Source organism: Phodopus roborovskii, unplaced genomic scaffold (assembly GCF_943737965.1).
Source record: "Phodopus roborovskii unplaced genomic scaffold, PHOROB, whole genome shotgun sequence".
Taxonomy (NCBI): domain Eukaryota; kingdom Metazoa; phylum Chordata; class Mammalia; order Rodentia; family Cricetidae; genus Phodopus; species Phodopus roborovskii.
The window spans coordinates 1864403-1890465 of NW_026126571.1; the positions used below are offsets into that span (position 1 = coordinate 1864403).

At 48.4% G+C, this 26063-nt stretch overlaps 1 protein-coding gene across 1 annotated transcript; it reads left to right on the forward strand.

Moving 5' to 3' along the window:
- The first annotated feature begins 487 nt into the window (after positions 1-487).
- On the forward strand, positions 488-26063 carry Dguok (deoxyguanosine kinase). Its single transcript, XM_051203009.1, has 7 exons — positions 488-642; positions 11123-11235; positions 15491-15675; positions 19872-20019; positions 24930-25045; positions 25497-25596; positions 25815-26063. Exons 1-7 carry the CDS (start codon positions 501-503, stop codon positions 25839-25841), a joined length of 831 nt encoding a protein of 276 aa, XP_051058966.1. The 5' UTR covers positions 488-500; the 3' UTR covers positions 25842-26063.

The following is a 26063-nucleotide window of genomic DNA, read 5'->3' on the forward strand; positions in this document are numbered from 1 at the left end:
TTCCAAACCCTCCATTTATTTTGATTTACTTATGAGATTTCAAAGGTTAGTATGCCCGGGACTATAGCTCCCAAAGGCACTCACAGCCTAAGTTCGATCCCCGGAATCCACAGAGTGGAAACAGGGACCTATTCCTGCAAACTGTCCTCTGAACTCCACACACACTACAAATAGACGGACAGACAGACACGTGGGTACATGCATGCATGCATGCATGCATACATACAAAAATGTAATTAAAGCAACCACGAAAGGGATATAAACGCCGCGACTCCACCAGTCAGCAAACCCTCCCTCCCTCCCTCCCTCCCAGCCACCCCGAAACACCGGGACCGCGCCACAGGGCCCGCGCGGGCGTCACCATGAGCTCCCCGCCCCCACACCGCCCTTCCGCAGGCCACTTCCGGCCTGGCGGCCCTCCGACGTCAGAGGCGGGCGGAAGTGCCCCCGGCGGAAGTGCCCCGGCGGAAGTGCCCGCCCCCCGGTGAGCTGGGGGTAGCATGGCCGCAGGTGGGCTCCTCGTGCGTCGTCTCCGCGCGCCCTTGCGCCCCCTTGCCCGGAGCGTGCTCTCGGACGCGCCGCGCGCCGGGGCCATGCACGGCGGGGGCGGCCCCCGAAGCCTCGCCATCGAAGGCAACATCGGTAAGGGCCGGGAGGCGGCGTCCGCGCCCTGGCCGCTCCGCGTCGGCCCCGGTCCGGCCCCGACCCGTTGCTTCTGCTTGTCAGGTTTTTCCGCCCACACTGCACCGTGGGTTTTGGTTTTTGGGGACATCGGGCCTCGGCACCCGCCCACCCGTGGGGACGTAAAAGCCACGCAGGCTGCAGACAGCCGCAGAGTTGCATTGGTTTCCCGGCGTGTATCCTTTTCGCTAGAAATAGACCAGGCTGCGGTGCGCCGTTTGCCTTCCTAAAACAGGGTTACCAGATTTAGTAAAAGTAAAAATAAATGTCCAGTTTACATAGAATTAAAAGATAATTTTAGCGTGCCACGTGCAGTGTTCGTGACATAACACTTAAAAAGTGACCCGTTGTTTATTTGTTCTCGGTTCTTAACAGAGTCCATTTTCACAGTCTTGCCCTAACCCATGTTTAGTTGGACTGAGAATTATTGCGGTGTTATTTTATTTTTATTTTGAGACAGTCATTTAGGTAGCCCTACCCTGGCTTCTTGGAACTTGCTGTTTAGACCAAGGTGGGCTTGAACTCACAGAATTTTTTTTTTTTAATTTAGAAATCTGTATAACACTTTTTGTTACAAGCAGCCCCGTGTCTTAAAACAAAACACACTGGCGCAAAATGGGTCAACTTACTTAATGTTGCTGAATCCTGAGGGTACTTAACTCTGTACGGACACTGGTCCACAGTGGCATCAGCAAGTATAGACTAGAGCCAGTCTCACTGTATTCATGCAAATCACCCTTTCTGCATCTTCCCTGCACCAGCACTACTCTTGGCCATTCTCAGAACAAATAAAAAGTCTCCACTCCCGGGATTGAATAGGAGTGATGCACAGGTCACTCCCTACTAAACTATAGAGATTAAGCTAGGTCAACAGTGTATTAGGTAGTGATGAGTAGGATGAAGGAAGACATTAAGGATGAGAGGTTGAAGGTAATTGTTTTCTAAGTAGGGTGCTCCACAAATACCTCGATGATGAGGTGATGTTTGATCAATAACCCGGATGATGTGAGAGACTGAGCCATGTGAGTAGATGATGAACGTTAGTCCAAGCAGGAGCAAGTAGAAAACCCTGGGGTTCGAATTGTGTTCGGTGACTATGAGGGGATCTGATTCAGCTGAAGTAGAGTAACCAAGGGGTCAGTGGAGGACGATGAGGTCAGGTTTGAGGTGTTGAGGGATAAAAGCTTCACCTGTCCAATGCATTGAAAGCTGACGATGTTGATTGGAAAGCCACTGCAGTAATAAGATAAGTTGGGCCCTGGTGTGAAAAGTTTCTACACTCTGGTTAAGTCTCTCAGCCCATGCAGCAATCCAAATCAGACCAAATTAGGAGAACTCCGTGTTTAATGGATAAATTGCTCCCAGATGGCCTTCCAGTCCCCCAGAGAGGAGACGGGAAAAACCAGGAGTCTGTTTTCTGGGGGACAGTTTAAATGCCCTGTGGGAGTGTTCTTGAGCATCTCTGGTTTCTGAGATGCAGCAGGGTTTGGAGAGAGATAGGGGAGGGGCTGGGGTGCAAGTTCCACCATAACATTCCCGACTCTTTGGGTATATGGATACCAGTGGCTGGGGTGAAGGTTACATTTTAAGGTAGGGCCACTGGACCTAGTGTAGATGAGGTGTGTATGTTAGAGGGGTCAGTGATGACCTCAATCATTTTTACTTGGACAGCCTTTGGAAGACTTAGTTTGGATTTTTTTTTTTAAACCTGTATTTCTTTGCTTACTTATTTTATCATGGGGTCTTGTGCCACTGAAGTACATCCCAACCTTTAAAAAATTTTTTTAAAAAAGTATTTTAGTGGGCTGGGCGGTGGTGGTGCACGCTTTTAATCCCAGCACTTGAGGCAGAAGGAGGTAAATCTCTGAGTTTGAGGCCAGCCTGGTCTACAGAGCGAGTTCCAGGACAGCCAGGGCTGTTAAAGCACAGCCCTAGTTTTAGTTTTGTGTCTGTGTGTGAATATGTGTATGTGAGTGCAGGTTCCCTCCCATGCTGGGAGAGTTGCAGGTGTTTGTGAGCCACCAGTATGGGTAGTGGGAACCAAATGTAGGTCCTCTAGAAGAGCTGGAAGTACTCTTACCTGCTAAGCCATCTCTCCAGCACAGACCACGTGTTTTGTTTTTGGCCCTTCACACACACACACACACACACACACACACACACACACACACACACACACGGCATCAGACTTGCATATATAGTTCAGGCTGGCTTGGAAATCCCAGTGTAGCTCAAGCTTACCTTGAACATACAGTAACGAATTACAGTTGTGTGGTAACACACAGCTCAGGTTGTCTTAAATGGAGACGTTTGGGAAGAACAGGTTGTGTTAGTGGTTTAAGAGTTGGTTTGAAGGATGTTGGGTTTGCTATGTGGCTAGTAGAAGTGTTGGATATGCTGTTGGGTATGAGTGGGAAATGCAGAGCTAGACATGTAGATGGCATTTAAAGCCAGAAGACTGCACTGAAGGAAAGGGCTGAGTCCTGTAGCTGAGGACCTTAAGATGAAGAGTAGTGAGCAGAGGAGACTGAGAAGGGGAGGAAACATAGACAGTGGCATCCTGGGAGCAGGCAGAGCTGTTCAGAGGGAGGGAATGTGCACTGGGTAATACTGTTTGAGTGAAGGTTTGGTGATCTTGAACAGTTTCAGGAGTAGTGGAAGGCTTGGTTGTCATAGGTTCAAGGAGAAAGGTGAGGTGCAGAGTTGCAGAGGGTAGGTTAAAGCAGTGGACATGGCTCCAGAATTGCAGAGGGTAGGTTAAAGCAATGGACATGGCTCCAGAATTGCAGAGGGTAGGTTAAAGCAGTGGACATGGCTCCAGAATTGCAGAGGGTAGGTTAAAGCAGTGGACATGGCTCCAGAATTGCAGAGGGTAGGTTAAAGCAATGGACATGGTTCCTAGAAGGGCATGGCCTGGTAGCTGCAGTTGGAAGACAGTTTGCACTTTTTTTTTTTTTTTTTTTTTTTTTTTTTTTGAGACACGGTTTCTCAGTACAGCCCTAGCTGTCCTGGAACTCACTCTGTAGACCAGGCTGACCTGGAACTCACAGACATCCCCCTGTCTCTGCCTCCCGAGTGCTGGGATTAAAGGCGTGCGCCACCACTGCCCAGCAATTTTTCTTTCTGTGAAAGAGTAAAACATGTGAGTGAGTTTATTTTTTAAATGGTCTGGTTGTTACATGTCTTTACTTTGTGTGTGTTTGCTTGTGTCATGGCTCCTGTGTGGAGGTCAGAGTGTCAGCATTCACCTTTCCCCTCTTCCTGTCTTTGGATGCAAAGCTGCCTCACTCCCCTGATGCCATGACTTCCTCCCCATGATGGACTCAAACTGAGCCAGAAGAAGCCCTTCCTCCCTTTGATTGCTGTGTCCGGTAGTTTGCCATAGTAACAAGAAGAATAAGGTAGTGACAGAACAAGAGGCTTGCAGAGGATGGCTGGCCAGATGTTGGCGAGCCTATAGATGCCAGTCTATCCTGTTGGCCGCCGGCAGCTGTCTGAGCTCCCAGAGAGTTGAAATCAGTGTGTGCCATTGACCAGACTAGTTTCTAGAAAGAGACAGTAAGTGCATAAACAAGTGCTTCATAGAGTAGACACTTTCTATGTCACACTTGTTGCAGTACCCGTAGTGCTTTGTTCTTTGCTTGTCCCATGCACAAGTAGGTAGATGGAAAGATCTAGAGTAAATACTCTGGTTTCTATGACTATCGTAGTAGAAGGAAAGATGACACGGGCTTGAATGGAGAGAGAAAGAAGCAAGAGTTCAAAGGGCGTCTGGGATGGAGGGTGCCAGGACTTCGTGGCTGCTTAGTGGTTAGAGAGGAGGATGGGGTGCTCAGCTTTAATAGTTTGGATTGTGACTCAGGACGCTGAGGATGAAATAAAGGAAGAGCTGTTCAGGGGAGGTACACTGATGCATTCTGTCTGCTGATTGGCCATGTTCCCAGAGTGCAGAGACTGGAGAGGGGGCAGGGGTAGCAGGCATGGAGCTGGTGGCAGGCGTAAGTAGGCAGAGCTCTGGAGGTGAAGCACAGTGATCTGGGAGAGTGGACCCATTACCGTGCACTCAGATGGCTGTCCCACACACAGTTACTCATCCTGCGTGGGTTGGCACAACTTCCTAAGTGCTGCTGAGATGATTTGCGTGTTCAGTGGCTTCCCTGTGTTGGAGCCAGAGGGCCCTGTTTATTTTTGTGTTGCTCTGCCTTGGTGCTCATGAAGTGATTGCCAGAGTCCTGGCCTGGCACATCCATATGGAGGTTAGTCATTACTACACTGGTGTGATCCGGAAGCCAGGCACTCAGAACTCCTGAAAGCCTAAACGATTAGGTACCTAACTGACCTTTTAGTTCTGATCATCCGTGTGTGGCCCGCTGTCTCCTGAAGTCCATTACATTCAAAGTGCAGGTTATCACATGAGATAACTAACCGTGGGCCATCCGAGCCCATTTTGAATTTTTTCACTTTCAAAGATCTCCTGTGGGAAGAGGAGACAAGTCTGAAGACTTGGTGTAAGGTGAGGGGAACTTTGCTAAGGACATGTTTTTCCTGCATTCAACATTAGGTATCCTATGCACTCTGGTGTGTCTTTTAGTTGTATCAGATTTTAAAATGGGCAAACAGTCCTGGTGGGGAAGGACCTACCTATATCTAATCTTGGCATTTGGATTCTCTTGTCTCTGTGAGTCACCTCATTCTTAGATTACTATTCTTAGTACCTGGCTAGGCACCCCGCATGGGAAGGGGGAAGGTACAGTCTGTCGTCACAAAGCGAGCTCCCAGCCTGGCTGGTGAGAGGGGAAGAGAGAACACATAATTACAGTCTAATACCTTGGTAAACTAGAGCAGGCCATAATTAACTGTGCCTAGGGATGGAGGGGGCTGGAGAGAGTGCAGGGGAAGGGTGAGCCATGGGTAGGCTTGGTAGGGAGGAGAGCACCGTCTGTCCATCAGTCAGTTCCTTTCTTGAAGCAAGGCTGAGTTCACATCATGCTTTGAGGGACCTCCCCCCCCCCAAGTAGTTTCCCATGAGGGGAAAAAACTTATTAAGTTGCTGTAATGCTTGTTGACTGACTTACTAAGTTTCCCCAGAATGCTTTCAGGATTAGAACCTTTGTGGTCCTGAGTTCAGCCTGCTTCATTGCTTTAGCCACAGTGCACTTAGTAGGTGCTGTGAGAGCTTGTGCTGGGGGCTGCATAGCAGCAGGTCCTGACTTAAAGGCTTCATTTTCTTGGGAAGGAATTTTTGATATGCTGGACATCTTATTTATATTTCCTGCCACTTGGCTTTAGTAAAGGCTCCCAACTGGAATATTTTCACTCATGATTAAAGTTGGTCACACCTTTAATCCCAGCACTGGGAGCCAGAGGCAGGCAGATTTATGAGTTTGAGGCCAACCTGGTCTACAGAGCAAGTTCCAGGACAGCCAGGGCTACACAGAGAAACCCTATCTTGAACCTCCCCCCCAAAAGGCCCAGAGATGGTAGTATATTTTAAGAGTTCCCATGAGATGCCAGTATAGCACATTTAGAATAATAGAAAATATGGTATCTGGGGGCTGGAAGTGGTTAAGGACACTTAATACTTTCCCAAAGGACCCAGGTTCAAATCCTAGCACCCACATGGCAGCTAACAACTGTCTGTAACACCAAGATCTGACACTCTCACACAGACTTACCTGCAGGCAAAACACCAATGCACATAAGAAATAACTTTAAAAACAAGAAAATATGGTATCTGGGGCTCTAGGTCAGTTTGTCACTACCATATTGTAGCGTAATTAGCCACAGCAAGCATTCAGTCTGTAGAAAAGTTTGTGGGAAGAAAGAAGCCATGAGTTAGGAAAAGATGCGCAGTCACAACAGGACTGGTTTGTGGCAGGACCAGTGGAGAACCAAACCCCTCTGAGAAGACTTTAAGATGGTTGCCTTTAAGGGTTTTATGATGTTATCTTTAACCGTGTGTATGCGGGTTTGTCTGTGTGGGGACATGTGTGTCTGCATGCAATACCTGTTGAGACCACAAGAGGGCATCGGTTCTCCTGGAACTGGAGTTAGGCGATTGTGAGCTGTCCAGTGTGGGTGCTAATAACTGAATTCAGGTCCTCTGGAAGAGCAGTAGTGATCACAACACTGGGTCCTGGTTAAATGCCTTGCGTTATTGGAGTGATTGTTCCACATGTGAGGGTGGTGGCTCGGCACAGCTCAGAATGGGATTCATTCAGTAAATGCTATTCCATAGAGAATTACGCACGCTCTCCCAGTGCTAGTAACGTGCAGGCCCAGTTCTTGGAACCTTCCATCACTGTTTACTGCCTTTCTATGGTGGCGTCAGCTTCTGATAACTAAGCTGGCTTTTTAGAAGCCTTGGAATGGACGGGAGCTTGGTGCAGGGTGCCCTGCACATGAAAAGTGATTGTTCCAGTAGCTGGAGCTGTAGGTCTCCTGTTGCATTTGTTGGCATTTCGGGTTTTGAATATTTAACTGGAGTGACCTGAATTCTCAGAGCTCTCGGTGCCCTGAGATGAACTGGCGCTGTCTGATCTCAGATATGAAGCTGACACTCCCTAGCTTGCAGGTGTGAGCAGCTCTGGTGACCATTTAGTTCTGACCAGTAGAGCAGCTGCCTCCGTCTTTTTGCCATTCACTTCCTTTTTATTTGTTTGCTTGTTTTGAGACGGTCTCACTTTGTAGCTAGGGCTGGCCTGAAGTGTGCTCTGTAGCCCAGGCAGGGTTTGTAGGCATGAGCCACAGTGCCTTGCTTTTTCATATTACCTTAAATTCTCAGTAGCTGGCAAGATGGGTCAGTGAGTAAAGGTATTTGCTGTCAGATCCAAGGACATGAATCCAGTCCCCAGGGACCCATGTGGTATAAGGAGAGAATCTACTCCTGCAGGTTGTCTCTGCGCTCTGCACGCATGTCAACGCGTGTCTTGGCACATGGAGTAAATACCATTTTAAGTGTTTAAATAACTTTCCAGCTGCCGGCTTTCAGACTTACTGAACAACCTACTCTCTAAATATTAGCTACCTAGGCCACGTATTTTAAGCTGAGACCTCAGCACAGGCAGGTTTGAAAAATCTGTATCTCAACCAGTTGGTAACTCACCAACGTAGTGGAAATTAGGAGCTAACTAGAGAAGTCACCATTACTAGAGGAGAGATGTTGGGCTTGGGAGATGAAGAATTAAACCAGTGGCCTGGAGCTGTGAGGGAAGGGAAAGCATTTAGTCACCTCTGTGTGGGAGGAGTGGAGGCAGAGCGAGATGAATAGGCAAAGTTGGGTGGAGGTGTGGCAGAGAACAGCGTGACTGTGCACTCAGAGGAGTGGGGACTGTGATGGATGCCACAGATTGATGTGTGGGCTCGAACGCGCACGCACACTCGCACACACACACACACACACACTCGCACACACACACACACACGCACGCACGCACGCACGCTGGATCCCCCAGAGAAAGACCACTAATGATAAAGGAGATTGAGCTTCAGATCCCTTCTGAAGGCCTTTGGAGAGTGTCTAGGCTCACAACCAAAGATACAAGAGAGTGTCTTAGTACATAACCTTGGCTGGCCTAGAACTCAGTGTATAGACCAGGTGGTCTCAGACTCAAAGAGATCTGCCTGCCTGCCTCAGCCTCCTCCTCTGTCTCCCATGTGCTGGGATCAAAGGTGCAAACCACCTCATTTAGACTGGTCTTTTTGGGGGGAAACTGAAATTAATACTTTGTTTGTTGAGGCAGAATGTGAGGCTAGGTTTGGTTTTCCTCCACCTCGAGGGACAGTTGTCATTGTAGGGATGCAGTCACAGCTGGAACACCATACACTTGGAAAGGGTTGGCTAGCCTGGTTATCAGCATCAGCAAAGGCTTGGCACATGAGGGCCATCGGAGCAAACCCTTGAAGGCTGGCGTGCAGAAGGCATACCATGCTCTAGCAGGCGGGGGGGGGGGGGGACAGTGCAGCCATACTTTGAGGAGAGATCATGGTAGGGCTGGGGTTGCAAGGAGCCAGCAGGAAAGCTGCGCAGGAGAGGGCATAGGTAGGGGCCAGGTTCTATTGTGTCCAGACAGTGCTTATAGGCTTGGGTTTTATCTGAAGGCAAAGGGCCAGCAAGATGGCTCAACAGGTAAAGGCACCCACTGCAACCCTGACCACCTGAGTTCAGTTCCCAGAACCCATGTGAAAGGAGAGAACTAACTCATACGTTCTCTTCCTCCATGTGTCTACCACCGTACACATAAACAAATGCAGTTTCAAAAACGGAGGCTGGTGGGACGGCTTAGGAAGCAAAGGTGTCTGCTAGCAAGCCTGGTCACCTGAGTTCGATCCCCAGCACCCTCGTGGAGAGATGTAGTTGTCCTCTGACCCCCACATTACATGTCATGGCATGCCATCTCACCCCCAGGGGAGGGATGGACGGACGGATGGATGGATGCATGGATGGATACATACATACATACATACATACATACATACATACATACATACATAGGTTTTGATGAAAGCAAAAGGATTTTGGTATTAGGGATAGCATCTCATGTATCCTGGCTGGCCTCATACTCACTGTCCATCCCCAGCTGGCTTCAGATTCATGAACTTCCTGTCCCAGCATTCCTGAGTGCTGGGATTACAGGGATACTCCACCACACCCAGTCCTGATGGCATTTTAAGATTGCTTCACATGCTACGGTGTAGGGTGTAGAGTTCAGTTGCAGTTGACATCAAAGAGGCAAGAGACCACAATGGTCCTGAGTATGGTGGTGCAAACAGAGAAAAGGGACAAGCCAGGAAAAGCTAAGAAATACAGGCGCACACCTTTAATCCCAGCACTCGGGAGGCAGAGGCAGGCGGATCTCTTGTGAGAGTGCCAGGCCAGCCTGGTCTACAGAGCGAGTTCCAGGACACGTTCTAAAACAATGCAGAGAAACTCTGTCTTGAAAAAAACAAAAACAAAAACAAAAAAAAAAAAAAAAAAAAAAAAAAAAAAGAAGAAGAAGAAGACAAGAGATACAGGCAAATGGCCTGGGGCCTCTGGAGGTCTAGGAGAGAATGTTCCCCTGTTGGTCAGATCCCTTCACATGCTCTGGCAGATCATAGATTGGGTGGATGATGGGTCAGGCCAAGTCATATCCTTGGGTCTGGGCCTGGGCAGCTGTAGCATTGGTCCACCAGATGTAAAATGGGGACCACACTTCAGGGCTGGCTCACCCACACCTGCCCTAACAGGGTTGGCTCTACTGTGCTCTCCTGGCGAGTTTAAGGCCTGCTTTCCCGAGTGCTGCATCAGCCCACTCTTATACAGCTGGTAGAGTAGTCTTTAAAGGGCAAGGAGGAGGGGTCAGAGAGATGGTTTACTAGTAAGAACATTGTATTGCTATTACAGAAGACCAGGGTTCAAATCCCAGCACCATTATGGTCACCTGTAATCATCCAGATCTCCAGTTCTAGGGGATCTGACACCCTGTTCTGACCTGTGTGGACACCAGGTGCCTGCATAGGCCAGGGCACCCATACACACAGGAAACATAAATAAAAAGCTGAGGCAGTTTTGCCATTTCCCAGCTGAAACCCATTGCTTCTGACTTTCTTTGCCCTAAGATGCTAACCCTGTGAGGCCCTGTGTGGCCTGCACTTCATCTCCTGGCTGCCTGGCTGCCGTGCGCTGACCCACACTCTACCTCACTCCTGGTGCTGCATCCCTGCTACAGCCTTCTGCTCCTTGCCTCTTCCAGACCTCAGTTCATGCTGCTCCTGTGTGTGGGTAATCCTTCACCCACCCTCTGCCTGGCTGACTGCTCATCCTTCCGGGCTCCCTTAGATGACATTTCCTTAAAGGGGCCTTTTCCAACCCCCCCTCCAAGCTACATCCGAGGCATTCTGCATTTTCCCTTCTCAGCACGGCATGATTTATCAGTAGCTTCCTGTGTGCTTGCGTAGTACCCATCCCCTATGTCCTCTGGGGTTAAAACGCGTGCCTGTGTTTTATTACCATCATACCGAGGTGTTAGACACTCTGAAGCATGAGGTAGCCCTCCATGAGTATTTGCTAGGCTTCCTGATTGAGTGAGGCTCATAATGGTCTTTCTTCAGCTTAGAGTTTCTGCAGTCATAACCCGACTTTATAGTCATGCCACAAGTTTCCCACTTTGAAGGTTCTGTTTTCAACAGTTACTGAATACTCTGCCTCCCGGAAGCTGGTTCATTAAAACCGCAGCAGGAGCCCTAGGCCATGCCTCTTCCCTGTCGCCTGTGCCCACTGTGGTAGCTGGTCAGCTGCCCATTCCATCATCAAGCTGGCAGTGAGCATATGGCCGCCAAGTTTTGAAGCTGGGAAAGCTGGCCCTTGGTCCCTTGAGATGGGCACTGGTGGTGGAGGATGGTGGCTGCCTCCCTCATCCGGATTTAGGAAGCATCCCAACACCTGCCATTTGCATTGCAGCTGTGGGCAAATCCACCTTTGTGAAGTTACTCACGAATACTCACCCAGAGTGGCAGGTGGCTACAGAACCTGTAGCAACATGGCAGAATATCCAAGCTGCTGGCACCCAAAAAGTAAGTTTTCAGCCGTGGGGGGAGTTGCAATTGGAGTAACTTAATTTGCTCTGAGGAGATGGAGTAGCCCAGCTTGTCTGTTTAAAATAGCTTCATTCCTGAAAGCAGGCCACAGAGGATACGACTTGTTTGAGTATGTTTAGTTTTGATTTTTGTGGCTTCTGTATGTCTGTGTAAGTGCCCGCCTCCTGTCTTTGAGGTTTCCCAAGCATTCCCAACCACCCCAGTTTTGAAGATGAAGTATTTATGTTGCTGTTATTGAAGCTGGCTGGCAGGGTTAATGGTCAATGAGGATGTCTTAGACATGGGAAGGATCTTCCTGAGCATTGTCACCCTTTGAGTCCATGTAGACACAAGAGCTCACATCTTTTAAGGCACTGGTCTTAAAATGTCTGCCGGGTCTCTTCCAAGCTGGACCGACCCCACATTTCCCTCATGCCTCACGACTCAGCCCAAGCGTCAAGTCTGCTGTTTCTGCCAAGGCCTGCCACATTAGTGTGAGTGTGGAAGGGTCAGTTCAGACAAAGCTCAGAAAGCTCATGCTGCAGGCGCCGGGAACATATGTTGGGAGTCTTGTTTTAGCCACGGTTATTAGCCAGTTCTCCACATGCTGGGCCACACTGAACCACTGTGACTCTGGCTCCTCTGCCAGGTGCTTTCATCTTCCTAAATCTTACCTTTTCCGTGCTGTCACAACCCCCGCTAAGAACACCTCCAGGTTCCCTCCGGGCTGTTTCCCACTCCTAAGCCACTGTGTGTGAGTGATGTGTATGCAGGGCATTCCTTTCCACTCAGTTTCCCAAGAGTGAGTGCCCAGAGCCCAGTGGGCAGAGCACCGTAGGGTGGGGTCCTGGTGCCAGGTTCCTTACCCCAGTCCTGAGCCATGCAGCCTGTGTGACCGGCATGCTATGCTGGTTACAGGTATGTTTTTCTAGCCATCTGTTTTTCATATGCTTGAATGTATGAAGATGTGTATTTGTAAAATTTTCCATTCCAAACAGATTATATCTTTTTCTGAGTATGCCAGAAGCAAGTAGTGACATTTTAAAATACACTCACAGAACCTTTGCTGCTGCACCATTGGAGCCCTGGAACTGAGTTCTCGCTCCTTGTGTCCTCTGTATTTGCCTTTGAGACAGAGCCGTCTGTAGCCTGGGCTGACTTGAGCTCTTGGTCCCTCCTGCCCAAGCCTCCTCCACCATGGCAGGCTCTTTTATGGTCCTCACCCTTAGAAAGCAAACATTTTACAACTGAGCCGTTTCTCCACTCTTCCTTTCCTGTTTCTTTTTTTAAGGGGTTGGGGTTAGTGAAAGTGTAGATTTGAGCTCAAGAGTTGAGAGAGAAAGAGATGCTCAAGAGAAGGGACGGTGCATAAGAGCGTGGCGTGGCGTGGGCTTCTGCAGCTTCTTTTCCTCCTCCTCCTTTCCCCCAGGGCTGAGGATTTACCCAGACCCTCCTCACGCTAGACCAGCCCTCTGCATCCTCAGCCATAACTGCGCTTTTATTACTAGTGGCTCCGTTTGTCCCTTGACTTTTTTCTGCTGTTTTGTTGCTTTCTTTGTCTTTTCCTGCCTCCACCATCCTGTATGTGTATGTGTATGTGCATGTGCGCCTGTGCCCACGCCAGTGACATAGGTTCTGTAGATTCAAACTCACTTCTCATGATTGTGGGGCAGGCTCCAGGATGTTCATCTTTTTTGTAGTGTCTTTGAGAGCTCATTGTAGATAACTATATTAACTGTAGATAATATGTATATGTATATACATACATATATATTATGTATTACATTACACAATAAATACAATAAACTGCTAATACATTTTCTTCTATTTTATATATGGTATTTAAGTTATTTATCTATTTTTATTTCACGTACACTTGTGTTTTGCCAATGTCTGTGTGAGGGTGTCAGATCCTCTGGAACTGGAGTTACAGACAGTTGTGAGCTGCCATGTTGGTGCTGGGAATTGAACCCCAGTCCTCTGGAAGAGCAGCCAGTTCTCTTAACTAAAAAACCATCTCTCCAGCCCCGTATATGGTATTTTATGATACTGTCTGATGGGGAGTTTTCTGCTTCTTTCTCTGAAGTGTGGGAAAGGAACGGTGTGCGTGCACCTCAGCTTGCCTGTGCAGGTGAGAACAATTTGCTGAGGTCATTTCTCTCCTTCCATGTAGGCCCTGGAGTTGGGATTCATGTCACAAGACTTAGCAGCAAGCACCCTAACCTGCTTTGCCATCTCACCCGCTCTTAGTTTAGTTTTTTTGTTTTATTTTGGTTTGGTTTTTGGGTTTTGGTTTTTCAAGACAGGGTTTCTCCGTGTAGCCCTTGCTGTCGGGGAACTTGATCTGTAGATCAACATGGCCCTCCAAGTGCTAGGATTAAAGGTGCACATCACCACTGCCTGGACGGGTTAGTTTTTATGTAGTCAGATTTGACCATCTCTTCTTACTTTGATATTAGTGACTGCCTTTGCCTCCCTCCCTCCCTCCCCCTTCCTTTCTCTCTCATGTGTGGTATACATATGTGAGTGTGCATTGGCATGTGGTGGCCAGCAAGACACTGAGTGTCTTTCTCTGTCGCTCTCTGCTGTATTGCCTTGGTACAGTGTCTCATTAAACCTGAAGCTAGGCCTTCCAGCTGTACTGGCTAACCAGGATTTGATCGTCTGTCTCTTAACTCCAAAAGCTGTGCTTTTTACTTGGGTACTGAGCTTGCTTTTAGATGAAGCACCTGACCCACTGAACCATCTCCCCAGCCCTTAAAGTTTATTTAGTGAAGGGGAAGAGTACCATGTGCCTTTGGGTCAGAGCACAACCTTCACGAGTCAGTTCTACCAATATATAGGTCCTTGGGATTCAGCTTCGGTTGTCATGTGTGTTCATCAAGCGATTTTACCTTCTGACCCATCTCTTCAGCCTGCTTATTTATTTCATTTTATGTATATGAATGATTTCCCTGCATGTATGTCTGTGCACCATATTCATACCTGGTGCCCACAGAGACCAGAGGCGGACGTTGATCCTCTAGACCTAGGATTACTGATGGTTGTGAGCTGCCATGTGATGCTAGAAATAAAGCCTGGGTGTACTGGGACACTGAGCTGTCTCTGCAGCCCCTGTTTTATTTTTAAGCAGCTGGTGTTTTTATTGCTCCAGTGGTGCTCTTATTTAGCTTATTCCCGAGTAGATATACACTGTATTACTAAGGATATTTCTCCTCATTATCTTTCATACTCCTATTGCGGCTTTGATGGAAAGTAGTTGACTGCGTTTGAATAGTATGACTCAGTTCTCACATGGAGTCTTTGCCCAGGCTTTTAGACAATAGTAGTTGTCTCTAAGTGGAACCGTTTACAAGAGTTTGCCATGACTTATCTCCATCTTCCAGTTTGTTTTGGTAGAGTTTGCAGAAGGAGATTAAGTGACTGCAGGGGGCAGTCATTCTTTTCTGCCCTTAGTGAAGTTCCCTCTAATATCAGTGTCCAGTCCTCTCTCACTCCCCGAGGAAGTACTCCCCTTCTGGTAATGGGCTGAGGGCTCCCATTGTATCAACAGCCACCACTCAGTTTTCTTCACGAGGTTTTCTTAGTGTATTTACCAGAGGCAGTCATGGCTGCTGCTGCTTCTCTTTTTAAAGGTAGGGCCTTATGTATTAAAGTAAAATGAGTTGATTCAACAGAGAATTTGTAGGTGATAATCAATTCACCTTAGACAGACGCCACAAGTCCAGTGTTGTGTGTGTGAGTGTGTGTGTGAGAGAGTGTGTTTGTGAGTGTGTATGAGTGTGAATGTGTGTGAGTGTGTTTGTGTGTGTGAGTGTGTGTGAGAGAGTATGTCTGTGTGTGAGTGTGAGTGTGTGAGTGTGTGAGAGTGTGTCTGTGTGAGTGAGAGTGAGTGTGTGAGTGTGTCTGTGTGTGTGTCTGTGTGTGTGAGTGTGTGTTTGTGTGTGTGAGTTTGTGAGAGTGTGTGTGAGTGAGAGTGTGAGTGTGTGTGAAATCTGTGTGAGTTTTGCTTGGTTCTTCCTGTTCCATTTAATGTATTGTGTCATCTCTCTCTGTCAGAGTCTTGTCATACAAGGTTGAACGGTCGTCCCTGCTTACACAACTTAAGCTGGAAAATTATATCTCTTCATGTTTTGAGTGGAAGGAAGCATCTATGGTTATTCTTGACATTAAACATTGAACTTTGAGAAAGGGCAAAGGGCAAAAATAATACACCTCTTAGGAAATTCTCCCCTTCTGGACTCTTCCACAGGACGGCACTTCCAAAGGTCCGGGAAACTTGCTAGAAATGATGTACCAAGAGCCAGCGCGATGGTCCTACACATTCCAGACGCTTTCCTTTATGAGCCGGATGAAAGTGCAGCTGGAGCCCCTCCCAGGGAAACTACAGGCAGAGAAGTCCGTGCGAATCTTTGAGAGGTCTGTGTACAGTGACAGGTAAGGCCAGACACTGTCAGCCACAGACATCATGCCCACATTGGTGTGGCCTTTTCCTCGTGTGTGGGTGCGCATGTGTGTGCATGCAGAAGGGTGCACATGTGTGTGCATGCAGAAGGGTGTGCATGTGTGTGCATGCAGAAGGGTGCACATGTGTGTGCAGAGGCCAGGTAGCCTCTCAGTTGTTTTCCTTAGATGCCATACTTTTTTTTTTTTCTTTTTTTGAGACAGGACCCTGTGCAATAGTCCAAGAAAGCTAGGCTTTCTGACCAGTGACCCTAGGAGGAAGCTCTGCCTGTCTCTGCCTCCACAGCGTGGGGATGACAAACTTTTCTTTCTAAATTGGATTTGGGGGTCAAATTCAGGTCCTTAGCAAATAAGCCATCTCCACAACACCAAGAATGTATTTTTTTAAATAATTTTTTTAAAAGATTTTATTCTTACTTTGTGCCCCTGGATGTTTTGCCTGTGTGTGTGTGTGTGTGTGTGTGTGTGTGTGTGTGTGTGTGTGTGTGCACCACATGTGTGCAATGCCTGCGTGGGTCAGAAGAGGGTGTTGGACCCTCATGAACTGAAGCTACTGTGAGCCTCCAGTGCTCCAGTGAGCAGTCAGTGCTCGTAACCTGGGAGCCGTCTATTGTTCTTTTTAATACAAATCTACATACCTTTGTCCAGAGTTGTGATACTGATGAGTTACCATATATGTCAAGAAAACCAATTGTGCTTTACCAACATCATGTACTGGCTTTCCATAGTGCCACTGGCTTCTGGGTCCCACGATTACACACCAAAGCCACAGAATAGCCACTTAGATGACTCAGAAGCCAAACCTCTTAGCAAAATTACACGTGGAATTAAATTTTGTGTTCCTAAGGAAAAATTAAAAAGCAAGCAGGGGCTCGGGAGATGGCTCAAATGTTAAGAGTGTGTGTTATTCCTACAGAAGACCCAGGTTTAATTTCCAGCACCCACGTGGCAACTCACAACTGTCCATAATTCCAGTTCCAAGAGACCCAGTGCCCTCTTCTGATCTTCACAGGGACCAAACACACACAAGGTACACAAACATACATGCAGGCAAAACAAACAAACAGAAGTGGAACACTTATATACATACATATAATAAATAAAAAGAAAAAATTTAAACAGAACAATGCAAGCAACCCACGAATCCTTTTCATTCCTCAAGATGGGATGTTGTTACTGGGCAGTGGTGGCGCACGTCTTTAGTCCCAGCCCTCGGGAGGCAGAGGCAGAGGCAGGAGGATCCCTGTGAGTATGAGGACAGCCCGGTCTGCAGAGAGTTCCAGGACAGCCAGGGCTACACAGAGAAGTCCTGTCTTGAAAAGCCAAATATAATAACAACAACAATAAAATAAGGGATGTTGAGGCAGAGCTAACATCACAAATGAACTTCTGTCTCCAGTTTAGCATTTCTGACTCCCCCCCTCCCCAATATGGACAGGGTTTGTACCGGCCAATGTCTAGTGGCACCTTGAACCCATGTCACTTGATGGGAAAGGACATCATCCACTTAGGGAGTGTACTGTCTGTCGAGTGCTTTAGCAGCCATCTTGGGAAGCGAGTCCATTTGTTCTGGGAAAGCATGCTCGTCCAGGCCACGGGCTCACAGCGTGCCTTGACGTGGCCCTTGTGGGAAGTTTGAATTTCAGTGACTTACTTGTCTTGAGCCCATGACTGAAGGTGGAATGTTCTGTGTCTTTGCTGTCTCCTTCTCTGGAGACACTTGGTTACCCATTGGGAAGGGGGTGAGACAGGGTTTCTCTGTGGCTTTGGAGCCTGTCCTGGCACTCGCTCTGTACGCCAGGCTGGTCTTGAACTCACATAGATCCGCCTGCCTCTGCCTCTCGAGTGCTGGGTTTAAAGGCATGTGCCACCACAGCCGGGCTTGATTACCCATTTAATTCTGAGTTAAGTAAGCCAGTTGTAGCTTTTACTGGAAAGCCTCTTGAAATTAAAAAAAAATGGGAGTTGGTGTGCTGGAGAGATGGCTCAGCAATTAAGAACATTTCCTGTTTTTCCAGAGGACCCAGGTTCGATCCCCATCACCTTCATGTCTACTCACAACCATCAGTAACTCCGGTTCCAGAGGATGCAACACTGCCCTCTGGTCTTTGATGGCACCAGGCACACACATGATGCAGGGGAAAAACCATACACATAAAATAAAGCAGTGATTTAATTTTTTTAATGACAGTTCAAGGCCAGGCATGTTGGCACACGCCTTTTACTCAGTAGTTGGTAGGCAGAGGCAGATTGATCTCTGTGAGTTTGAGGCCAGCCTGGTCTACAGAGTGAGTTCTAAGTCAGACAGGGAGAGCTACATACTGAGACCCTGGGTCACAAAAACAAAACGGGAAGGGTAGTTCTTTGTAAGTGGCATGACTCTTCCGACTGCACTTCGAGGTCACACCAGATATGTGGGAGAAACTCCTTCACTCCAGGCCTGAGAGCAGCCTGCCCGGTAGAAAGAACGCTAAGTGTTTATGGTGTAGATAGTGGGTTCCTCAGTCCCATTGCAGCTGGGCCTGTCTCCTCTCCCCTCTCCTGAGCCATACTCACAGGTGTCCTCCTGCCTCTGCCTTCTGAGTATGGGGATTGCAAGCACTTAAAATGAGTTGTTAAGAACTATCTGGGGAGCCGGATGGTGGTACAAGCCTTTAATCCCAGCACTCAGGAGGCAGAAACAGTCAGATCGATGTGAGTTCAAGGCCAGCCTGGTCTACAGAGTGAGTTCCAGGACAGGGTCCAAAGTTACAGAGAAAACTATCTGGGTCTTGACATTTCCTTGTAAAGGCGTAGCAATTGGTTATACTTTGGGAGAGGCAAAGGTCCCTATTATAAGCTTGGTTATTTTTATTTCCAAGATGCAACTTTTGTCTTCTAGCTATTCTTGGAGAAGCTGGGAGCATTTTTCAAAACTTGAGTTACAAAAGTCACCTTCTTGTTGCCTCCAAAGAACTGTAGCTAAAACATTCTAGTCTGGGCAAGTTCATTTTTGGAGTTTGCAAATTAGCTTCTTCGTGGACTAGGAAGAGCGTTTACAATGACTTAAGACTGTTGGCTGTAAGTGGTAGTCACTCTTCTGAGCACCTCACAAGTATGATATGTGTCATGCCCTGCCAAGGCAATGTGGCTCGTAGAAGCTACATCTAGATCAGACCCTGCAGAGTCACTTTGAAAGCCACTCTCTGCTAAGGGTGACACTCACCACTTTGCAGTTTGCACTTTCTGAGCCTTTACACAAGGATTTTGAATTTCATTTCCCCAGAAGTGGCCAGTTGCTGAGGTTGCCTTAGAAACTGGAATTTATTGTTGTGTGTGTAAATTGTGTTTTGTGTCAAGCTTTAAAAGCAGAATTGACCCTTTTGAAGCCATGATTTCTACAGCTCTGATTTCTCAATTTACCAGATCCTCCTCCTGTTGTGGAAGTAAGCAAAGGGGAAGTTAGTTTGATAATTCAGCGTTAGCCGTATTTGATCTGGTTGGAAGCTCTGTAGAGGAAGCTAGGCTCCTGTATGCTCTGGAGGGGAGACGCTCTTGCTGTTACCAAAGTCAGCTGCAGAGCTGGCACCACAGGAAAGATGCCACCCAGCTTCCGGGCACAAAGCATGATGGCTCAGCAGCTACAGACTCAGAGCCCTCATTCTGAACTCAGTGTGGAAGCATGGCTTTCCCCTGCATTCACTTGGGTTTTGTCTGGAGTCTTGGCTGATTTCCCTTTCTAGAGTCTGTTTCCTTGTGGTGGGTTGCTCCATCTGTGAGCTGTAGCGTGGGCCTGTTCAGGTGCCATTTGTCATTAGTGCTAAGCAGGATGGAAGCTGGAGACTGAGAATTCAGGTTTCCAGAGCTGGAGAGATGGCTCAGCAGTTATGAGCATCAAATGGCTCACAACTGCCTGTGAGTCTAGCCCAGAGAATCCAGTGCCCTGTTCTGCCCTCCACCAACCCACACACACACACACACACACACACACACACACACACACACACACACACACACAAATCTGCTTTTTTAAAATCATTCAGATTTCCTAAGGGCTGATAGAGTGGCTAAGTGGTTTGGATAAACTTGAACAAGCCCGGCACTGACCTTTCTACTTCCCTCCCTCTCCTGCCTTTCACCCCACTTCACATTCTTCCTTCGCCCGATCTCCGCTCAACGTCTCCCACCAGGTATATCTTTGCAAAGAATCTTTTTGAAAATGGATCCCTCAGTGACATCGAATGGCACATCTATCAGGACTGGCATTCTTTTCTCCTGCAGGAGTTTGCAAACCGGCTCTTGATACATGGCTTCATCTATCTCCAGGCTTCTCCCCAGGTAACTGAACCTAAAACCTTAGACGTTAGAGCTGCATGAAACATAAGAGATGACCTCCTAGAAGCTTCTGGTTTCCTGGGTAGAGAAGTTGGCCTATGGGCCTCAGCCAGCATACACCAGTACTCCAGCCCCCGGTACCCATGTCCCAGGGCCTTCTGCTGCTGTAGGGCATATTCAGGCAGCCGGTTGTCTGTGTGTAGGCATTGTTTTTAAAGCTCCAGGTTTGCGCATCAGACACGCAGCCCTGCAGCCACCTGCTCTAGCTCTTGCCCATGTCAGGTCATCTGAGGCTTCAACGGTCCCTTCGCTCTTCTGACTAGGATATGAGAAGGAAGGAATGCTTCCCCCTCATCCTCAGGCAGGAGGCTGCAGAAGTGTGTGCTTTGGCTCTGGCTCTGCAGCTGAGGAGCCCGTTTGGCCCATGGGATGATGTCATGACAGGAGCCCTCTGGAGACAGCATTGGCCTTGGCTCCTGCTGACTGGCTGTAACTTTGGCTAGACCCTGGAAAGCTTGCCACTGAAGGGGTCTTTCTCTATAAAGTAGATCTCTTGAAAGACCCTTGAGGGCAGGGTTCCAAGTCAAGGCAAAGCTTTTTTTTTTTTTTTTGAGAGATACTGCTGTCAGCTTTTGAGAGACACTTCACAAGTATGGTCAGATGCCAAGAATGCCCATTGTTGCAGAAAGCAAGCCAGCTGTCTGCAGCCTGGGGCTGAGCTCACGGACAGAAGGGAGCCAGGGGGCACACTGAGCAGAGCTGAGACCAAGTGGGAGAGTTCCTGTCATGTCACGTTACAGGGGACCCCTCCTCCTCCTTCAGGTTTTTGTTTAGTTTTTGTTTTATTTTGTTTGGGGAGTTGTTTGGTTTGGGTCAGTGTTGTTTTGTTTTGAGACTGAGTCTTACTGTGGCTGTTCTGGAATTCTCTAAGTAGACCAGGCTGATCTCATACTTACAGAGACACACCTGCCTCTGCTGTGTCTCCCAGGTGCTAGGATTAAAGGCACGCCCCACCATGCCTGGCTGCCTTTCTTTTTTCTAATAGGTTTCCTCCTCCTCTTCGTGTGTTCGCTCCGAGTGTGTGCGCTCAGAGTGTGTGTGCGCTCCGAGTGTGTGTGCGCTCAGAGTGTGTGTGTGCGCTCAGAGTGTGTGCGCTCAGAGTGTGTGTGCTCAGAGTGTGTGTGTGCTCAGAGTGTGTGCGCTCAGAGTGTGTGTGCAAATCGGGGCACTCCGGTGCTGTCACTTCTCTCCATGGCTTCCAGGGAAGGAACTCAAGTCACCAGGCTTTTTCTTCTGGAGCCACCAGCCAGCTCCCAAATCATGACTGGGACTTCTTATTAGTTACGCTCGGCCTAGCTTATCTGGCTAGCTCTTTAATGTAAGTTAACCTGTTTCCCTTTACCCCAAGTCTTCCTTTCATGATTCCCCCATGCCTGGCTGGCTGGCGGCTGTCTGGCTTCTGCCCCAGGCCTGACCTTTCTCCCTCATCCTCTCCTCTCTTCTCTGGTTCTCTCCTATTTATTCCCACTCATGAGCCTCTCCTATCTGCCTTCTGCCTAGATACTGGCCAGCCCACTTTCTTAGACCAGGCAGGTGCCTTAGGAAGGCATGGTGAAACAGATGTAACACATCCTTGCATAGTTAAACAATAAATGTAACACACCTTTACACAATTGAAGTAATGTTCCATCCACAGCATAAACAAAGGGAACCCATCATTACATAGTGCCTTCGCCCATCTTCCAGCCCCATCAGGACGTCTGTGTATGGTGTGGGGAGTTCCTGGACTGTGACGCAGACTGCAGCAGGGGTTGGGAGATTCTGGCTGAAGTTTTAGGTCAAATAAAGCTGAACTAGATATTCAGAAGGCCTAAGGCCTGAGGAGACTCCAGCGAAGTGGAGTGAATGTGGGTTAGCAGAGCCTCTCAGTGGTGGTCCCTGTTGCTAAGGAGGAATAGAAGAGGCACATTGTGTCTTACAGGTGGAAAGTAGTCCCTGGGTGAAACAGAGAAGCCTTGTCTCACTGAGTGGAGAGGAGTCGGGTCAGAGGAGGGGTTTTCTCCTCCCGTGACTTCCCACCGGAACCCTGAGGTGGCTGCACTAGGAAGCAGGGGGAAGGCTGAGGCTGGGAGAAGGCAGAGTTGGCAACAGTACGCTCATCTCAGGGCCGGGGCAGAAGTGCTGGGAGGAGCAGAGAGGCAGGCAGGGCTGCCACTGATCATCCAGGGCCTGTGTGAAATGACAGGGTGGTGGTAGCATGGTGGCTGTCACCGGGAATGGTTTGTCCCTTTGGAGACTATACATAGAGTCTTGAAGAATTGCTACAACTTAACATAGAGTAAAGATGGGTAATGTATTTGGGATTGGTTTGAGATTTCAGTGTTGTTTGGATGGTGTTAGATACAGGAACCCAGGAATGCCAGAGGATGAATAGGACGTGAGTTCAAGCCACTGCCCAGCAAATACTAGCCTCAGTCTGTGAGACGGACTCCAGGCCCTGTCCACTTGTCCTCCCTGGCTGTGTGCCTCAGGATCCCCATCCCTGTCTGGGACAGGAGCTGCATGGGGGGGGGGGGAGGGCAGGAGCCTGAGTCTAGAGTGGCATAGTGAGCCGAGCTCTTAGCAGCCACATCCCCTCCACATTCTGTGTGCTCCCTGTGAGGGCTGAAACAAAGTGGGGCCAGGTTAAAACTGTCCTGTGGGATCTTTTGAGAATAATTTCCTAGCTGGCTGTAGTGGCACACACCTCAGGAGTCAGAGATGGGCAGATCTCTGAGTATGAAGCAAACCTGATCTGCAGAGCAAGTTCAGAGACAGCCAGGGATACACAGAGAAACCCTGTCTCGAAAAACCAAAATGATGATGATGATAATTAATATCAGTCAGGGTTGTTACACCAGGAAACCCTGTATCCAAAAAAAAAAAAAAAAAAAAAAAAAAAAAAAACTCTGAGTTTGAGACCATTGTGAGTTCCAGAACAGGCTCCAAAGCTACAGAGAAACTCTGTCTTGGGGACCACAAAAAAAAAAAAAAAAAAAAAGCCTAATAAAATAACCATGCCAGTAAAGTAAGAATTATGCCAAGTATTCAAAGTAGGACTTTGTTTAGACTTTAGAGGGAAGAAAAGTTTGCTTGGTTTAGCAAATTAATAATAAAAAGGGAAATACTGATTTTAATAGATTGAGGCTAGCATCAGTGGTTGCCTGCCGTCAGTTTGTGAAGAATTATAAATAAATTTTGCAAGAATTGTTTTGTCCTTGCATGTATTTGAGAACTGGCTTTATTTAATATTAATTTCCTCCAACTCGGACAATGTTTTTCTCTCAGAGGAGGAAATAAAGTTACTAAGCTGAAGCTGGGTGGGTGAATGAATGCAGCGTGGTTAACCTCTGAGGAGGCAATGGGGAAGCCTGTGATAGAGAGAGCTCGCGGGTGTGCGCGTGCGCGTGTGTGCAAACTGGTGCAGAAATCATAATCATAGTGGTTGTGAGTAAGGAGAACTGAGGAGATGAATCAAGTGTATATTAGAAAAGATGGACAAGAGTTCCAGGTCAGCCTGATCTAGACCTGGAACTACCCCAGAAAGAAAGGGGGGGGGGACAGAAAAAGAAATGAGCATATGGGTAGGTTAGCCCACTCTCAGGATAGTTCGCATTGAACACTGAAATCCTTGGCCAGGCAGAAAGAGGAGCAAGGGCAGTTCGGCAAGACAAAGGTTCGGAGCAGAGGCTTTGAGGTGTGAAGGAGCCTGGCCTGCCCCATAGGAAGGAGGACTAATCTGGCCAAAGCAGTGAGCAAGGAGGGAGCTGCGGGAGTGGAGGGCACGTACGAGGGATGGCCTTCCATGCTGGGTGAAGATGACAGTTCTCAGAGGCAGAGCGCCTCAGACCAGAGCTCTGCAGAAGGGGAAGGGAGAGGGGAGTTAGTGTCGAGATGCAAGTTTCATTTCGTGTTATCTTTGACTTGTGCAGATGTTTCTGTCTACTCCAAAGTGGGTGCTTGGTCTGGTATGAAAGAGGTACTTCAAATTGCTTATTAACTACAACGGCACTCACAGGCCAGGCACAATGGTGCATACCCATAATCCCAGCATCTGGAAAGCTGAGGCAGGAAGATGGTAAATTTACAACTTCTTAAAGCCTGTGGTTATGTCTGTATCTGGCAAAGAGCGTATGGAGCAAAGCATTTTAAGCAGGGGACACAAATACCTTTGAAGGCTGGTGAGGGGCAAACCGGAAGGAGGAGAAAATGCCTTTTTCCAGAATCTTTGGGGGGGGGGGTGCAGGCGTTTTGAGACAGGGTTTCTCTCTGTGGCTTTGGAGCCTGCCCTGGAACTCACTCTGTAGTCCAGGCTGGCATTGAACACACAGAGATCCACCTGCCTCTGCCTCCAGAGTGCTGGGATTAAAGGCGTGCGCTACCATAGCCCAACTTTTTGTCAGAATCCCAATGTGCCTTTCTTTCCTAAGAGCAGCCTCACAACTACCTGTGGGTGGGTGGAGGGTGGAGAGCCGGCAGCCCACCAGACTGACGCTGTAAGGCCTGTGCTCTCTCCATGTACTTTCTCTGGACACTTCTTCACCTCCAGGGGACGGGAGGCAGAAGGCTCTTGGAACATCCAGATGAGAGGTGTGAGGACAGAGCCCACTAGGGAGACTAGAACCCTGGTCTTGATATGGTTGGGAGGAAGAGAAAGAAGGGTCGTCTCAGGTTCGCAGTGTGGCTGAGGGTGAATGTGCTTGCCGTTACCCAGCTGTGGCTACTCCAAACGGCGGGTGCCAGTGCTCTGGGTAAGAGAACAAGGCAGCAGGAGACTGTCATGCCGTGTGGTACCCACAGAGGACATACAGATGTTTTGTGGCTTGCTTGGCCCTGTAAGACTGTGGTGTAACCGCAGGGGGATTGTCTCTTAGGTTTGTTTGGAAAGACTGCACCAGAGAGCCCGGGAAGAAGAGAAAGGCATTGAGCTGGCCTATCTTCAGCAGCTGCATGGTCAGCACGAAGACTGGTTTATTAACAAGACTACCAAGTGAGTGTTAAAAGCAGGCAGAGGCCTCCATCACCATGCTGAGCACAAGCTGAACACAGCCCAGAACTGCAAGGACACAGGATAGTGCCCAACATCTGTCAGCCAGGAGATGTCATGTCGAATGCAGCCATACATCCCACGGGGCATCTGGTAGATTCTCTCCCTCCCTCCCTCCTTCCTTCATTTCCCCTAGATTGTGCCTGTGATGAATGCTTGTCATAATTGGCTCAGGATGGAGGGCTGAAATTTTTTAGGAAAATGTCCATTTTAATTGACATTTTTAGTTTCTGCCTGCCTTCGTTCAGGCTTGGTATGTTCACTTTAAGTGTTTGAAGTGCTGACTTTGGTAGCAGTTTCAGGGCTAAGCGAGAGTCGACAGGCTCGACAGGCTCTGGCGGGTTAGTGTGGCGGGAAATGGCATCACCCCGACGTTGCTGTCTCACTGCTCCAGGCTCCACTTCGAAGCTCTGCGCCGTGTGCCGGTGCTGGTGCTGAGTGTCAGTGATGACTTCTCTGAAAATGCCGCCAAGCAAGAGGAGCTCATGAGACAGGTGGGCTCCGAGTGTCCTGGGGTAGTATCAGTCAGCTGACTCCTAGCACCTGCTGGCCAGCCAGCTCCCCCTCGAGTGTTATGTAGTAAGGTGCCCAGCGGCCACTGGCTGCTCTCTGACCCTGTTCCCTCACCTCATAAATGCTCATGGGGCAGAGACACACACAGAGGGGAATGTGGAAAGCGTGCAGTGTAACATCACACCTTCTTCTCCTGCAGGTGAACGCCTTTATAAAGGACCTGTAAGCAGTAATTAGACAGCTTGGCTATGGTCTGATCCCGATTTGCTGAAGCTAGCAAATGTTGACCTTCCATCCATCCTGTGCACAGCTCCTTGGCCCCTGAGGCGTCCCCACAGTGGGGTGTGTGTGTGTGTGTGTGTGTGCTGTCTTCACACTGCTGTGGTCTTTTTTTTCTTCTTCTTCTCAAGCACTTTAAAAATAAAGCTGACTTAAGTTTGTTTTTCTA